This window comes from Megachile rotundata, chromosome 15, assembly GCF_050947335.1.
Source record: "Megachile rotundata isolate GNS110a chromosome 15, iyMegRotu1, whole genome shotgun sequence".
In the NCBI taxonomy this organism is placed as follows: domain Eukaryota; kingdom Metazoa; phylum Arthropoda; class Insecta; order Hymenoptera; family Megachilidae; genus Megachile; species Megachile rotundata.
In genome coordinates, this window is record NC_134997.1 from 7879277 (window position 1) to 7897807 (window position 18531).

Below are 18531 nucleotides of genomic sequence, written 5' to 3' on the forward strand. Positions count from 1 at the left end.
ACGTTGCATAACTACGCGTAGAATTTCCACGCGTTGCATTATTACGCGTTAGTTAACTATGCGTTAGATTTCCAAGCGTTAGATTCCTACGCGTAGAATTACCATGCGTTGTATTACTACGCGTTGTACTACTACACATTGAATATCCACGCGCTGGGTTACTACGCGTTGGATATTCACATGCTGGGTTACTACGCGTTGGATTACTACACGCTGAATTACTACGCATTGGTTTACTACACGTTGCATTACTAAGCGTAGAATTACCACGCATTGCATTACTACGTGTTGGATTACCACGCGTTGGATAACTACGCGTCACCCGAAGCTGTCACTCTCGCGTCTGCGCACGCGTCTCCTGCTCTGATTGATCAGTGCTTTTCCCTAATAATTGAAAAACTAAGCTTTAACCAGTATTTTGGTAAAGGAAAAAGTTGTTCAGAATCACCCCAGCTACCACCCCTTAAAATTATGCCCACCAGTAGCCAAACACCCTGTATAATACATTACGCTTTTAATGTACCAAAAGTACTATTATTAATCAAAGACTACTTGTGGTTAGGTTAGGTCTTATAGAATATCTACAATGCTTGAGGGTATTTTAAACACAAAATTTATCAAATTGAAACTATTTATTATTGTTCCATATACTTCCATATATTTAAATATTTCTGCACGGTACATTTTGAGAATATGTATATGTATAAATGAAATCAATGTGACCTGTTCCAGCAACCAATATCGACGTGTCTCGCAAGCAGCTCGTTAACAACGATTTCTGAAATCTCCGAACTATCCCGTTGCCTCGAGCAATCTCTCTCGTCTTATTGCCGAATATCCTTCGATTAACGCATTCAGGCAACGATGCAGTCGCAAGTTGCAGCGGACGAACTTCCTGGAGGAAGTTTCTGGCATGGCACAGAGTTTCCAGGTAAGCTACTTAATCGTGCCTGACTGTAAATCGTGGTTGGTTTGCAAGCGTAGCCGATATTTCGTAGATAGCCGTTAAAGCCCGCTACGGGAAATGTATTTTGCACTGGGCATTGTTGTGTTCCGGAGCCACGGAACACCATCAATTATCCGATTTTCCTGACTCGTTGCTGATAACTGGGCCTCCGCTTCAGCCTACTCCTTCGATCGATTGTATTTAACCTTTCGTTACGGTTTAAAAATAAAAGAATTCTTTATACTTGGTTTTAAAATAAAAGTATGTATACTTATTTTTAATGTAGAATTTTTAAAATACTTTTTTTAAAATAAGTTTAAAATTTTTATTAGGTGTTTTAAAAATAATTGAACTTTCTTAATACTTGTTATTTTACTTTGAAATTTGAAAATTTACCTCAAGGTTTATTTGAACATTAATTTCTTTTAAAACTTCAAAATTTATCTGAAGTATTTTTTTAAGGATTTTTGTTATTTGAAGATCATCATTTTTTTATAAATACTTTTATTGTTTGGAAATCATTAATTTTTTATAGACATCTTCATTATTTGAACATCATCAATTTTCTTGGAATATGTTCATTATTTAAAAATCATCAATTTTCTTTGAATATGTTCATTATTTAAAAATCATCAATTTTTGTATGAATAAATTTATTGTCTGAAAATCATCAATATTTTATGAACATCTTTATTATTTGAACATCAATGTTTAATGAATATTAACTTTGAATATTTTAAACGTTATTTAAAATTTAATCACATTATACAATAACACAACATCTAAAAATGAACTTCCTATCGCATGTCATTCCAGCATACATGATTCCCGTCACCTTTTAATTTCAAAATTTTCCACTCTCACGATATCGCCGTCGGCCCGTCTATTTTCTGAAATTGGACAAAAGCTATCGTAGTACGACGACCGAAGGCAGTTTCTCATTGTATCATTGTGTTAGACGATTCGATATCGCGAACCGAAACTTCCCGAGAACCCTTCTCTCGCCACCACTAAATAACCCAACGAAATCACGACGGAATCGGGCGCGGAGGCTTTTCACCAAGGTTCACCACATCCTCTTACGTTGCAGCTGCTGCAACGATAGAATCTTGGATACTACCCGCGAATACATACGTACTACGCTTATCTGTATATGATTACATAGCTGTACAGTTTCAAACTACTTCTCAGGCTTTCTACACCTTCCAAGTTTCTCCTCCCTTTTATCTTTCGAGCTATTATATTGTACTTGATCGCTGCAGCACCTTCGATGCTTCCACGAACCGTGTGAAATGTTCAACACGTTCTGTTATTACTTTCAATTTTACTGCCAATTTTGTAACATTTTTGCTGGGAAAACAAGGACTTTGTGTGGAAGAAAATACAAGGTGACTCACAACTGGTGTAACCTGAAGGGGGTTGTAGTTTATTCTCATCAATTCTTTCCTTTGCAAAAATGCAAAAATTTTTATTAAATAATAGGAATTCAATTAGCACTTGAAGCAGCACAAAATTGAGCTATTTATTAAATAACAGAGTTGTAGAAATTAAAATAATTGTAAAATCAAAGATTACAGGTGATTAATACAGTGCTTCACATTTTGCATATTTATAAATATTTTTTTCATACTAGTTTCACATACTTTCATTAATTTTATTATGTTAACTAATTTATTTATGAAACGTCTAAAAATCAGATTTCGCGAAAGAACCAAATTTTAAATAATTTTTAAGCAAATTTTAAATAATTTTTAATTAGAATTTCATTTGTGCTATTAGAATTCTATTAACAGCTTTGAATAACCTATGATAAATAAATTATGCAAGGGTTTAAATAAAAAAAAAAATCGCTTATAAGTGAAGGTAAAAATGTCGAAAAGTAGTAACGAGGTTAACATAATTTAAGGCAATAATTTTTCGATCGAATCGATCACCGAATCGTGTCTGGTCGAAGAGCATTTGACGGAAACTTTTTCAATTATTTCCGCAAAAATGGTCGGATCAAAGTTGCCAGCTGGCCGCGTAGATTAATAATTCTGGAATTAATTAAAATTCGGCCGCGACGAAGGCGTAATAAGGCTCAGCGAAGCGAAAGAGGATCCGACAGTGAGTCGATATCAGCCGGGGCCAGTGTAATTGTGAATTAATCGAATCAACCGGAAATACCTATCAAATTTCGTTAAATATCCTTTTATGATTGTTCTGTTGCCGACGGAAATGTCAGTGCAATTATTGTAAGGTATTATTACATACAAAAATATTTTTGTACGTTATTTACAAGGTTTTTCATCTAAATTTTAACTTCTAATTCTAATTCTTAGGTATATTTTATTAGGTTATGTAGTAGGTTATGTAGATTATACTATTAGGTTAGGTTAGCAAAATGGCAGTCATCTGGAAGGTTAGGATTAGAATTTTATTATTCTCAGGTATAATATTTTATTATTAGGTTATGTAGATTATATTATTAGGTTAGGTTAGGAAAATGGCGGTCATCTATGAGGTTAGGATTAAAATTTTATTATTCTCACTTATAATAGTATTTTAGTATATTATTCTTAGGTTAGGTTAGAAAAATGGTGGTCATCTATGAGGTTACGATTAGACTGCAGTCAATTCAGAACATTTCACCGTTGAAAATTTCTCGCATTCTAATCGTAATAAATCTTATTAGAAATTTTAATATACAATTATTAATATCTTATAAAAGTTTTAATGTAACTTGTGGTTCAAGTCGAATTATAATTTCCATTGTCGAGATTTTCGAATACAAAATTCGGACATAAAGTTTGACATAACCTTCAAACTTTAATATTGCATTTATTGTATCCATAGAATGCAACCTAACCTATACAGTAGATACAACCTAACCTGTACAATAGATACAATAGTTACAACCTAACCTTGTAGGTATAATAGTTACAACCTAACCTTATAAGTACAGTAGTTACAACCTAACCTATACAATAAGTACAATAGTTACAACCTAACCTATACAATATACAACCTAACTTATACAATAGGTACAATGTATCTATTGTACCCATACAACCTAACCTGCAATAAATACAGTAGAATACAATAACAAATTTTAATATTATACCAATTAGTCTCCAACATACCTAACAAGGGGTTAAAATTCAAGTAATTGTACATATCCCAAAAAGTCGATCTCCAAGGAGTCTCAGAGATTAAGTAAACACCAAGTACCTGCCTGACAGGGTTTCAGGGATAACTAAGTGTTCGTGCTGTTCGTTAAAAACCCGAGGGCAACACGGATAAGTGAATTAGGGACGTAGGGGGTCAGACGTCCTTTTAGTGCAGCCATTTACCTTTCCCAATTTTCTCTCTTCCCTATGTCCTCTCGTTGTTGCGGAGCAGAAAAAAAGTCGCGAAGTACCTGCCCTAATAGCCCTAAAGGTTTTCACAAAGGTGGAAAAAATGAAAATCGCTGATGGCAAAGGGTTGCCTACCCTGTTATTTAAATATCTCCCTATCATTCTCTTGTTACGAATTCATTTTTTTTCTGGAATGAAATTATTTTAACACGTCCCTCGCTAAAGAAGGTATGAAATTTTAGAAATGTTAGGATGATTATTTTTTAGATGAAGTTGTTTTTTGTAGGAAAAAAGCTTTTCTTTTTTAGAAAAATGTTTAACTCGAATGGTTTAAAATAGGTTTATTAGAAGGAAGTAAAGACTTGTTTAAAATAAAATAAAAATTTAAAAATTGTTATACAAAAAATACGTATATGGTTAGGTTAGGTATTGTATCAAAATGGCGATTAATATAATAACCCAGCCTAACATTTTTGTTAAGAATAAAATAACGAAAACTTACGTCAAATATTATAGATTTAATTTTGTATTAAATTGACGAATAAATTTATCGATCGTTGTTTGAATTTAATAACCTAACCTAACTTAACCTCACAATCTTGTTAAAAACAAAACAACGAAAATTATCGTCGAATATTTTTGCCTCAATTTCCTATTAAATTAACGAATAAATTTATCGATCGTTGTTTGAATTTAATAACCTAACCTAACCTAACATTTCCGTTAAAAATAAAATAACGAAAATTATCGTCGAATATTTTCGACTTAATCTCCTATTAAACCAAAGATTAATTTATCGATCGTTTAAATTTAACGTTTGTTGAGTTTTATTTCACGAATCATTACGTTCCGTGCCGCTTAGATGGGTCAACATCACCCCGAAAACAACACCTTCCCGTAAAAGCCCCGTTAGGCTGGCAAACTCGTTCCAATCGTGTACTGCCGGCAAACAGTTTCGACACGGCTTATTACGCCTGCCCTGAATAATTGAGCATCGTGTTAATTAACTCGACTTCTCACCCCTGAAATTAAACATCAGAGGGGAATGGGAAAGAGACTATGAGCTATGTTGATCGGGTTTTGTGAACGTCAAACGAAGTTTTAAGGAAGCCACTATTATATTAGCTATTGTTTATATTGCTTTTACGGGAAGGTGTGACAAAATTTAATAGTGTGCTTTCAAAACTTTTATGTTTCAGTTTAAATATTTTGGAAATTTAATGTATTAAAGTGAAATTTTTTAATTTTCAAGGTTCTTGAATTTGATGAATTTGGTGAATTTGGAGCATTTGGTGAATTTTGTGAATTTTGTGAATTTGGTGAATTTGGTGAATTTGGTGAATTTGGTGAATTTGGTGAATTTGGTGAATTTGGTGAATTTTATGAACTTTCCGAACTTTCCGAATTTTCTGAATTTTCTGAATTTTCTGAATTTTCTGAATTTTCTGAATTTTCTGAATTTTCTGAATTTTCTGAATTTTCTGAATTTTCTGAATTTTCTGAATTTTCTGAATTTTCTGAATTTTCTGAAATTTCTGAATTTTTTGAACTTCCTGAATTTTCTGAATTTCCTAAACATTTCAAATTTTTTAATGTTCTTAAAATTTACAGTTTTCCTCAACTTTTATAATTTTTTCAAATTTTCTAAATCTTACAATTCTTAAAATTTTTTTAATTTATAAATTTCCCCAAATTGCTAAGTCTCATAAAATTCACAATTTTCCAAGTTTCTCAAAATTCACAAATTTCCAAGTTTCTCAAAATTCACAAATCCTATAAAATCTACAATGTCCCAAATTTCCCATAATACTTAAATCTCCCAAATTTCTGAAATTGTCAAAAATTCTGAAATTCCCTAAAATTACAAAAATTCTCAAATTTCCTAAAATTGTAAAAATTGTCAAACTTCCTAAAATTGTAAAAATTCTCAAATTTCCTAAAATTGCTAAATCTTCCAAATTTCTCAAACTTCCAAAACCTCCGAAATTTCCAAAGTCACAAATTCCATCATCAAATTACCAAACCTAAAAGAAAAGAATCGTTCATTTCCCAACAAAAAGGCAGCCTTGCACCCTGCTTCTGTTTCTCCTCCTATTTTCGTCATCTCCGAATCGCTGTCACGCCAGTCCGCGATAAAAAGCGAAAGAAGACGAAGGCGAAAGAAGGACGAAAAGAAGTTGGAATCCTCGACAGAGGGGGTGAGTTTGACTTGCAGAGTGCTAATATTAAAGTTGCTCGTTGGCGAAGGGTCGTTGAGCAGTCGGCCATCGGTGGACGAAAAAGGGTGGTCGTGAGGGGGTTGGGGTTGGTCGAAGAGGGTTTTCTTCGCGCATCGGCCCCGATTAGATTAGAATTTGTTAGGGGTGTCGCCCGGTAACTTCGTCAGAGGAACGCTGTCAGTTTTGTTTCATCGCCGCCGGGCACAAGAGCTTTTTGAGAAAGTTTCTCGCACGAAATTCCGCGTCGAGACACGCTGAAAACTTTCCCGGTTGAATACCGACTTATGAGGAACGACGTGGGTCATGGGATGAGGCTGAATTAACTATGGCATCACCCGTAATACGAGTCTGAACGGCTCTTACCCTTTTCACTAACGAGATTATTCTTTTTTACATAGGAACTGTATTTTCTTTTGTTAAGAATATAACAAATAAAAATAACACGCTTAGTGTCCCGCGGCGGCCATCTTGTTTGCATAGATCAGCGTCTATCTCACTCATGCACCTTCGAAAATTCGACTTTATTCTGTACAGAGTATTTATTACTATCTAAAACGATCAGAGCGGCCTGTAAGGAAGTCCACTGATGGCCGCTGTACTCGCAAAAACTTAATTTTCGTAATATTCAAGCGTTGAAGTCGAATTTACGAAAATCGAGTCGTTTCTCTCACACCAATGCGATGTGCGAAGAAGAGGCGATTTCGTAAATTCGAGTTTAACGCTTGAATATTGCGAAAATTAAGTTTTATGTATGAGGAAAATTTGAAAATTAGAAGATTTGGAAGGTTTTAGGTTAGAGTGATGTGAAAATTTCAGATTTGGAAAATTTAGAAATTTGAGAATGTTAGGATTTGGAGAGTTATGAGTTTGGGAATATGGAAACTTAGAAATTGAAAAATTTAGAAATTTAGAAATATGAAAATTTGGGGATTGGGACATTGTGAAGTTGGAAAATTGGAAATTTGAAAACTTAGCAATTTGGAAACGCAAAGATTTGGAAATTTAGAAATTTGGAGAATTAGGAAATTGCAAACTTAGCAATTTAGAAACTTAAAAATTTGGAAATTGGGAAATTGGAAAATTGGAAAATTGGGAAATTTAGAAATTGAAAAATTGGAAAATTTAGAAGTTTGAAAATTTAGTAATTTGGAAATGTGGAAACTGGAAAATTGGAGAATTGGGAAATTTAGAAAATGGGAAATTGGAAAATTAGGGAATTGAAAAATTGGAAAATGTAGAAATTGGAAAATTGGAAAATGTAGAAATTTAGAAATTTAGAGAATTGGAAGATCGGAAAATTGGAAAATTGGAGAATTGGGAAATTTAGAAAATGGGAAATTGGGAAATTAGGGAATTGAAAAATTGGAAAATTGGGAAATGTAGAAACTTTCAAACTTAGAAATTTAGAAATTTAGAAAATTGGAAGATCGAAAAATTGGAAAATTGAGAATTTGGAAAATTTAGAAAATGGGAAATTGGGAAATTAGGGAATTGAAAAATTGGAAAATTCAGAAATTGGAAAATTGGGAAATGTAGACATTTTCAAATTTAGAAATTTAGAAATTTAGAAATTTGGAAATTTGGAAATTTCGAAATTGGAAATTGGAAATTTAGAAATTGAAAAATTAGAAACCTGCAAATTCGAAAATATTCTAAAATTAAAAATCTCCATCCGTAATACTAAATAATGACAAATACTGATAAATATTATCACTAAATAACAATATAACTAATAAATAAATCTCGTACCAAAAATTAATGAACATCACCCAAAGTGAATAAACCTACAGGAAATTATCGAACGAAACGTATGGTAGAATGTATGGTAGAATTTTTTAAGCGATTTTATCGTGACCAATATGGATTAAACTGGTGAAAGCAGAAACGTTAGTGGGTTCCTTATTCCCCCACTGAGAATCACACCACCCGAGGGAATCAATTTCTCCTCACGTTCCCGGCGAACAGACGTCAAAGGGGAATTTCGATGAGTCGAATTGACAGTTTTACGATCTCTCGCTAAAGCTTCCTATATTTCGTTCGTCTCCGGCAAGGATCAGGAAAAGCTTTTCCTCGACATCGAGGACACTTGGCCGAGATCCGAACGTGTTTTCTCCTCGTCTTAATTCGAATGCCACGATGAAGGATTCCAGTTATTTCATGTAGCTGAACATTTTTTCTTATGGACGTATACTCGTTTCTTTCTTCTATTTTCATTTTTATTGAAATTTTTTGAGAATAATTTATTTTTAGCTTGTTTGAGTTGTTTTTGGGAAGCTAGATATATTTTTGGTGATTTTAGAAGTTATTTTGGGGGAAATTTTTGTGTTGGGAGAATATTGTGAACTATTTGTTAATTTTGTTAATTTTAGTTTTTATTTTATTAGCTAGGTTTTATTTTCTATTTTATTTTATGTAGGTTAGTATTTTAGGTTCTAGGTTTATTTATTCGATTAATTCAATTGCAAATAATTAGTATTAAAGATGGTAGCATGTATGAGATACTTTTCAAGAATAATAGTATTCTAATTTTCCCTTTGCCCATTTTTTATTTTCTATTTTCTGATTTTCCAAAACTTCAATCTTCAAATTTTTGAATTTAACAATTTGGTAATTGGAGAATTAAAATTTAATAAATTTGACAAGTTGATAATTGAGAAATAAAAATTTTTAAATTTAACAATTTGGTAATTGAGAAATTAAAATATTTAAATCGGACAATTTGATAATTGAAAAAATAAAATTGAAAAAATTAGCAATTTGGTATTTAGGAAATTAAAATTTTTAAATTTAGCAATTTGGTAATTGCAAAATAAAAATTTTTAAATTCAGCGATTTGATAATTTAAAAATTTAGCAGTTTGGTAATTGGGAAATTAAAATTGTTAAATTTAATAATGTAGTAATTGAGAAATTAAAATTTAAAAATGTAACAATTTCATAATTGGAAAATAAAAATTTTTAAATTCAACAATTTGATAATTTTAAAAATGGATGCAATGGTAATTTAAAAAATAGATGTAATTAAAAAACGTAGAAGATAAAGGTCCTCCACTAAAGGATAACCTTGGTAATATATCCTTTCTCTAAAATAATTGATCAGATAAATGTCTACATTTCACTCACCGTGTCTGCTCTTGGAGGAATCTACGCGAAGAGTACCCTCGCTTTGTATCTGATCCTTTCCATTTGTCACTCGACAAGTGTAGAATCCTACATCCGATACGTCCAGGTTGATAATCTTCAAGCGACTTCCGGCGATATTTTTCGCTGCATGCTCGTGTGTCTTTGTAACAGCACAATGGAAGCATTTATTAGTTAAAAAGTTAATTGCAAATCAAAATTCTATTATTAAATCGCTATATATTATGAAATTTGAGAAATACTAAAACGTAAGCATTGAATTTGGCGCCAAATGAAAGGTTGGGTTACGTATTAAATTCAGGTTATGTTAGTTTGTCATTCCTGTCTGTTACAATATTTTTTACTAAAGACAAATAGTAGTTATTGTAAATAGGAAATAGTATACTAAGTTTTCTATTATTAAATCGCTGTATATTGTGAAATTCGACAAGTAGTAAAACGCAAGCTTTGAATTTGGCGCCAAACGAAAGGTTAGGTTAAGTATTAAATTCAGGTTATGTTAGTTTGTCATGTTTGTATGTTACAATATTTTTTACTAGTTAATAAGGACAATAGTACATTATTATAAATAATAAATAGTAAATAGTACAGTTGTTATATTGTTAAATTGTCATTTGTATTAATATTATATTAGATTAGTATAATTTATTATGAAAATGTATATTAGCTCGTTATAATTTATATCAAGTGCATACTGTTCGTTTATTAATTACATTAAGTGCTTATTAGATCGTTACAGTTTATTCTAACTGCTTATTAGGTCGTTACAATTTATTCTCCTATTTGGCGCGAAATTTGAATGTTAGTTCTGGTCAATTTATAAAATACATTCTTATCTTCATTTTCCTACATATGTTTATTGCGATATCTTTAGCAAACTACTAAAACTAACCTTGTATTATACCCTCATGTTACTACAATTATAATAATTTATAACAACAATACATCAAGTCGTTCAATTTATATTGAACACATTAGTTTGTTACAATTTTTACCAACAGTATACTTAATCGTTATTAAATGCATATTAGGTTATTACAGATTATATTAAGTGTATATTACTCGCAATTTATATTAATTGCATAGATCGTTCTAATTTATTCTTATCTGGCGTGAAATTTAAATATTAGTTTAAGTCAATTTGTAAAAACCATCTTCATTCTTTATTTTTTACTGCAATATTTTTAGAAAATTGCTAAAGATAACAGTAGATTATACCTTCATGTCGTAATTTATAATAATACTATATTTGATCGACACAATTTATATTGAGTACACACTAATATGTTATAATTTTTACTAACGGTATTCAGATCATATTAAATGCATATTAGGTTTTCATAGTTTGTATTAACTGCATACCAGGTCATCACAATTTATATTAAGTGCATATTACGTCGTTACAATTTATTATTAAGTGTATATTACATCGTTATATTTTACTACATCCTCTTTGGCGCGAAATTTGAATGACAGTTCAACAACAGCATAAAAATTCGAAAAATAAATTGTATAAAATTTTATAAAAATATTGTAATATTAAAATTATCGAAGGTAGATGTAATTTTTCTTTACCTGCGCGTGTATCTTCTTGATAGTGATTTTTGGTCGTTTCTCTTCGAGAGGTGCTTCATTTTTGAACCATTTTATCTTCGTTGGTGGAGGATCACCGACAACCTCGCATCGCATGTGTGCAACACCGCCTGCATCCTTCGAAATATTCGATAATGTGCGTATGAACTTTAATGTACCACTTTTGGCCCCTGACACAGCCTCCATATCGGTTCTGTAAAATAAAGGAAACTTGCTATCACAAAATTTCTGATATCTTTCATACATAACCTAACCATAAATAAAATTTACAAGTTCTTTGAATTTTACTTATTAATCAAAATATTTGTGACAACACTATTAAAAATTCATAAAGTTAAATATATTTTGCAGTTACATTTCATAATTTTTATAAACAGAAGTTGCAGAAAGTACTTCATTCTCCAAAATGTCAAAAATTTTCATAACTGACTAACTTAATAATAATAATTGATAATAAATATTTATTAAAAATGACAAAAATGCCTTGGATAAATGACAGCAAATTTAATAAACATTGAATACCTCTTTTTCCTACAAACCGTAGAGTATTGCAAAAGAAGCAACGAAAACCACCGTGCAAGTAAAACAAATAAACTAAACCGTTTTAAACGGCGCTAAATCACTGGATGTAAATTTTCAGTACACCCGTTAGGTAATTCTCATTGAAATGTATGAGCAACATGTTGTCACGAGAAATTGACCAAAGAACGTTCAGGACGCGAGTTAAATTTTTTATCGACTGCCGGTTTACATGCCCCGTTTAGCATGATTGCAGGCATAGACAGGCAGCTCGTATGAAAATTCAACGATTATTATACCTTGTATTCGCATTTTTACAACGTGTAAGCCGTGTCGTCCGGGCAAAATATTTCCTGCGATGGCTGGGAATTTGTTACGACATGTATTACAAGCGCAAAACATCCTGTACAGGATCCTCCAAAAATGACCCCTTTTTAATTACTGCAAACGTTTATTTCTTGTTTTAATTGTTTTGTGCTGTTATTAAATGTGGTGCACGGTAAAATGGTTTCTTTAGTGCTTCAGTACTTGTTTCTTTATGTTTTAATTATAGTTATTGTACGAATTATGTGAATGATTTGAATTGTTTGAATTGTTTGAATTGCTTGAATTGTTTGAATCGTTCGAATTATGTGAATTGTTTGAATCGTTCGAATTATGTGAATTGTTTGAATCGTTTGAATAGTTTGAATTGTTCGAATTGTTCGAATTGTTTGAATTATGTGAATTGTTTGAATCGTTTGAATTATTTGAATAGTTTGAATTATTTGAATTATTTGAATTATTTGAATTATTTGAATTATTTGAATTATTTGAATTATTTCAATTATTTGAATTATTTGAATTATTTGAATTACTTGAATTGCTTGAATTGTTTGAATCGTTCGAATTATGTGAATTGTTTGAATCGTTCGAATTATGTGAATTGTTTGAATCGTTTGAATAGTTTGAATTGTTCGAATTGTTCGAATTGTTTGAATTATGTGAATTGTTTGAATCGTTTGAATTATTTGAATAGTTTGAATTATTTGAATTATTTGAATTATTTGAATTATTTGAATTATTTGAATTATTTGAATTATTTCAATTATTTGAATTATTTGAATTATTTGAATTACTTGAATTATTTCAGGTATTTGAATTGTTTGAGTTATTTGAATTAGGTGAATTATGTAAATTATGTAAATTATGTGAGTTATATGAATTGTTTGAATTATTTGAATGGTTTAAATTGTTTGAATTGTTTGAATTGTTTGAATTATTTGAATTATTTGAATTATTTGAATTATTTGAATTACTTGAATTATTTCAGGTATTTGAATTGTTTGAGTTATTTGAATTATGTGAGTTATATAAATTATGTAAATTATGTGAATTATATAAATTATGTAAATTATGTGAATTATATGAATTATGCTACACAATGTCTGAAAATTAATTAAGCAAAAGTACGAAGAATTTATTACTTTAACACTAGAGAATCAATTGACTTGATTAATCATTTCACTGAATGTATTTATTTCTAACACTAACAGTTAAAAAAGTTGACTAACTAAAAAATAATTAAGAATATTTAAATAACCGACTGATTCAAAATTTTAGTATTGCAAAAGTTCAATGAAACTAATTAAGTATTTCATTTAGCGTATTAATATGTAATTATAAAAATTGAAAAAGTGCATTTTGTGAACATGAAATATAAACATCAATTTTGAGTAACCCTGTACGAGTTTGATTCGTCACGAAAAATTGCAACAGGATATCTCAAGTTTCCATCACAGTCCGAGATGGTTTAAAACGTCTCGAATCCCATGGTTGAAAGTGGTCAGTGTCTCTGGGTAGATTTTTATGGGTCCACGATCCCACACCGTGTGTATATACCGTGGATATACCCTGGAGGCTTGTGTTTCCACCCACATGCAGATCGATCGCTGGACCCGCTTCATCATCCAACCTGGCTCGCTAACAATGGAACTTCGAAACAGGGATCATTAAAGGAGTCGAGTTTTATCTGCGATGTTCGCTGAAACTTTTGCTCGATTGACGAAGGAATTTTGATTAAGCCAATGATGAAAGATAGAAGAACTCTGAGACGAAAGATGGCGATCGTTTTTATCGACAGTTTCTTTGGGAATGATGTATGTGAGGCATTTGCTTTGAAAGTGCAAGTCAGATGAACTATAACAACTGATAAAACCTATCTATCAATATATAGTCAGGTAGTTAAAAGTTTATAGTTAGATCTATAGTTAAATTAATTTGAATCCTCTAACTTTTGGATAATGAAAGTATTGGTGATCTCGCAATAACAGAAAATAAACTTGCACCACTTTCAAAATGAACGATTGACATTTAATAACTACCATTTGATAATTGACATTTGATAATTGACATTTGATAAGTGGCTGCTGATAATTGACATTTGATAAGTGGCTGCTGGTAATTGACATTTGATAAGTGACATTTGTTAAGTGACTCTTGGTAAATTACATTTGATAGGTAACATTTGATAAGTGCCATTTGATAAGTGGCTGCTGATAATTGACATTTGATAAGTGGCTGCTGATAATTGACATTTGATAAGTGACATTTGTTAAGTGACTCTTGATAAATGACGTTTGATAGGTAATTATGATAAGTGGCATTTGATAATAGACATTTGATAAGTAACAAGTATTTTATGACATAAAACCTAAAAACACTTACATTTCACCACCCCTAAATTACAAAATAATGAAATTAACTATCAAACTATAAAAATTAATGTTGTCTACCCACCAAGTAATTTTCCAAACATTAAACAAGGTAAAGCACGAATCACACATTTTCGAGAAACATTTCGATTTGCACGAGCATGTAACGACGCGATAATGCGACAAACGTGATTGAAATTACGTGTCGTAACCGATCGTAACGAGGGCATTATGGTTACGATATCGTGCGTACACGGGTCGACGACTTTCAGCCAACTACATTATTCCTGAACGCCACGTGGCTCCATTAATATTGATGCACCGATTCTCGGGAACCCCTTCTACGAAAGGGGATGTCGAGGGAGAGAACTGACAGAGATTCTGCTAGACGTTGTTGCGACACAGGGCTTTAGCCCTCCGAGGATCTTACAGGATCAATTCTTCCTCGATCCAAGTATTGTTTGAATACATTTATTTTGAGATGCATGTTCAGGTAGGATGACGTGTCGAGGATAGACGATTTTGGAAACTGTCGAGTGTGGAGAGTTTGGGTAGTAGAGGCTTTGAGCTGCTTGGAAAGTTGGGAATTTGAGACGTTTGAGGTGGACTGGAGTTTTGAGAAATTTGGGGAATTTAGGAGGTTTGGGGATGTGAGATTTGGAAAGTTAGAAATTTAGGAATTTGGAGATTTGGAGATTTGGAGATTTGGAGATTTGGGCATTTGGAGGTTTGAGGATTCGGGAATTTGGGGAATTTGGGGAATTTGGGGAATTTGGAGATTTGGGGTTTTAGAGATTTGGGAATTTGGAGATTTGGAAATTTGGAGATTTGGGAATTTGGGGATTTGGGGCTTTAGAGATTTGGAAATTTAGGGATTTAGAGTAGTAATCCAGCGGGTAGTAACAGAAGCGTGTGAATATCCAACGGGTAGTAACAGAAGCGTGTGAATATCCAACGGGTAATAACAGAAGCGTGCGAATATCCAACGCGTAGTAATCCAGCGTGTGAATATTCAACGCGTAGCAATCCAACGCGTGGTAATACGACGCGTGGTAATTCTACGCGTAGGAATCTAACGCGTGGAAATCTAACGCGTAGTTAACCAACGCGTAGTAATGCAACGCGTGGTTAACCAACGCGTAGTAATGCAACGCGTGGTAATTTTACGCTTAGTAATGCAACGTGTGGTAATGCAATGTATAGTAATTCAACGCGTAGTAATACAACGCGTGGTAATTCTACGCGTAGGAATCTAATGCGTGGAAATCTAACGCGTAGTTAACCAACGCGTAGTAATCCAATGCGTAGTAACTCAGCGTGTGAATATCCAACGCGTAGTAATACAGTGCGTGGATATTCAACGCGTAATAATCCAACGCGTAGTAATACTACGCGTGGTAATTCTACGCGTAGGAATCTAACGCGTGGAAATCCAACGTGTAGTTAACCAACGCGTAGTAATGCAGTGCGTAGTAATTCTACGCGTAGTAATACAACGCGTGGTAATTCTACGCGTAGGAATCTAACGCGTAGAAATCTAACGCGTAGTTAACCAACGCGTAGTAATGCAACGCGTGGTAATTCTACGCGTACTAATGCAACGTGTGGTAATCTAACGCGTAGCAATAAGAAGCGTGCGAATATCCAACGCGTAGTAATCCAGCGTGTGAATATTCAACGCGTAGCAATCCAACGCGTGGTAATACGACGCGTGTGCGCATGCGTACTCGCGCTCTGATTGCTCCGCGTTTTTCCTTAATAATTCAAAAACGAAGCTTCAAACCCCATTTCTGCAAAGGGAAATCTTATTCAGAATCGCGTCAGCTACCCCTCATTCGACCTACACTAATTGTGAGACACCCTGTACAACAAGTGTATCCACCGCATCGAATCCTGTAACTCGCACCAAATCCCCATAATTCCCATCAAACCCCGAAGCTAAAAATCGCTCTCTAAATTTCACTCTCGGTCATCGAACTACAGCGACATCGAACAATTCATGAATCATCCCCAATCAGAAGCAATCGTTCAGGCTGTTGTTACCCACGCGAAATTGAAATCCGTACAAAAGCATGCTTACAAGTTCCGGTTCTACTGGAGGAAAGGTGTTAAAACGTTGTTAAGACGGGGTCGTCGAATCGTTAGCACTTTGACGCGCCCAGCATGTTACGTCACTTCCTTCGCTGCCGGTTTTAAGCAGTCAGAAGACCGTCTCAGACAGGGATTAGGCGTTCGCGGGGTTTCTATAAATAATGCAACGTTTAGCCTCGCTCGAGGGATCGGTTTTGTCCCTCAACCCCCGGACACGGGAACAACGTTTTAAAGTCGCCATGCAAATCATCGACGAGGCGTCGGATTATCGAGAAGTCGATCTGCGCATTTAGGTGAACCTATTGTCTCGTTTTCTTTCACGCCGTGTGGGCTTATTGTTGTACTTCATCGGACTGACTCGGGGATAAACTGATATTTTATTGCTATTTTATTTTATTTTTAGATGTGATGGTGGCTTTACTTGATTTGAGAATATTTATGAACGCTTTGGAATTCAGAAGATTGCAAGGAGATTTTGTGTGGCAGTCAATAATAGGTTATGCGTACCAGTTGTGGAAAAAGCATTAATATATATACTATAATTGATATTTTTATTACAAAGGTAAAAATATTTTTATGAAAACTACAAAAATTAAGAACTTCATTTAATAATACTGAACATGAAAGTACATTTTCTTGAGATACTAACAGAGTAATTAAAAAAGGATGTATTTTAATAAAATATGTATCATCTGTTTTATAATATTAAGGTATAATAATCACCTTACACCATTTACAACCCACAGTGTTTTCAATTACCTAACGTTTCGTTCAATTTCCTCCATCGTCATCAAGGGATTATCAAATTATCAGCTCCAAAAAGATTATTCTCGGATGTTTGAAAAAATAATCCCTTCGCTAGAAAAAAGGGATAAAATGAAATTGAAATCACCGTTTAACGACGTCCCAGCGGTATTCGACGTCGAACGACACGAGGAAAATTAAACAGCGTCCAGACAATTTCGCGACGAACTAGATGGGGTGTTAAAATAAAAAAAGAATGCGAGAGACCGGGCATTGCCTCTGTGTTTACCATGCAAAGTAATTCTATGCATTTTGAGGAGGCGCCGTTTATCAGCCGCTCGACTGACGAGCGACTCTTGTTTTCATAACGACCAACGAAAGGTCCTCGATGAAAAGGCGAAAATTGCAGGTAGCGACGGAAAAATAACGCGCCCTGTCAAAAATGTTCGGTTACGGTAAACGGCCGGGGTGAAAACGGTTACGGGAACTCGATATGTGAATTGTAGTGCGAGTTATAGTGGACGGAGATTTAGGCTTCACATTTGGCATTTTTTGAGAGGGGGATTTTGGATTCGGTAGTTTTTGCTTTTGCGAGATTGGATATTTGAGATTTTGATATTTTGAGGGTTTAGAATTTTGGGATTATAGTGTTTTGGGGTTTTAGGAGCTTAGGATTTTAGTATTTTGGGATCCTACAATTTTGGGATTTTAGTATTTTTGGGTTTTAGAATGTTGGGACTTTGGGATTTTATTATTCTAAAGTTTTAGAATGTTGGGACTTTAGGATTTTGGGGGTTTGGGATCTTAGGATTTTAGTAATCTCAACTTCTGTAATTTTGGGACCTTGGAAGTTTAGTATTTTGGGGGTTTAGAATATTGGAACATTCGGATATTAGTATTTTAGGGTTTCAGGATCTTAGGATTTTGGTATTTTGGGGTTCTGTAATTTTAGAACTTTGGGATTTTAATATTTTTGGGTTTTAGAATGTTGGGACATTGGGATATTAGTATTTTGGGATTTTAGTATTGTAATATTCTGGGCTTCTGTACTTTATTTAATAAATAATATTTGATAAGTGACATTTGATAGGTGGCATTTGATAATTGACATTTGCTAAGTGACATTTGATAAGTATCGTCTGATAAATGATATTTGATTGGTGATATTTGATAAGTGACACTTCATGAATGAGATTCGATAGGTAACATTTGATAAGTGACATTTGATACGTGACGTTTGATAAGTGA

The 18531-nt window shown here is 33.1% G+C and overlaps 1 protein-coding gene and 1 long non-coding RNA gene across 4 annotated transcripts in view; one reads left to right on the forward strand and one right to left on the reverse strand.

Moving 5' to 3' along the window:
• Positions 1 to 18531, reverse strand: part of Ror (tyrosine-protein kinase transmembrane receptor Ror) — a 344042-nt gene that overhangs the window by 34175 nt on the left and 291336 nt on the right. For both annotated transcript variants that reach the window (XM_012289987.2, XM_012289988.2), the window contains exons 3-4: positions 11219 to 11429; positions 9626 to 9785 (exon numbers count right to left, since the gene is read on the reverse strand). In XM_012289987.2, the coding sequence (XP_012145377.1) occupies positions 9626 to 9785; positions 11219 to 11429 (371 nt within the window). The remainder of the gene's footprint in view (positions 1 to 9625; positions 9786 to 11218; positions 11430 to 18531) is intronic.
• Positions 693 to 17242, forward strand: LOC143265939 (uncharacterized). Of its 2 annotated transcripts, none has more exons than XR_013040711.1 (2): positions 693 to 931; positions 16943 to 17242. It is a non-coding gene; the product is annotated as an uncharacterized LOC143265939 (long non-coding RNA). The 2 variants fall into 2 exon arrangements; XR_013040712.1 differs by lacking the exon at positions 16943 to 17242 and adding an exon at positions 999 to 1187.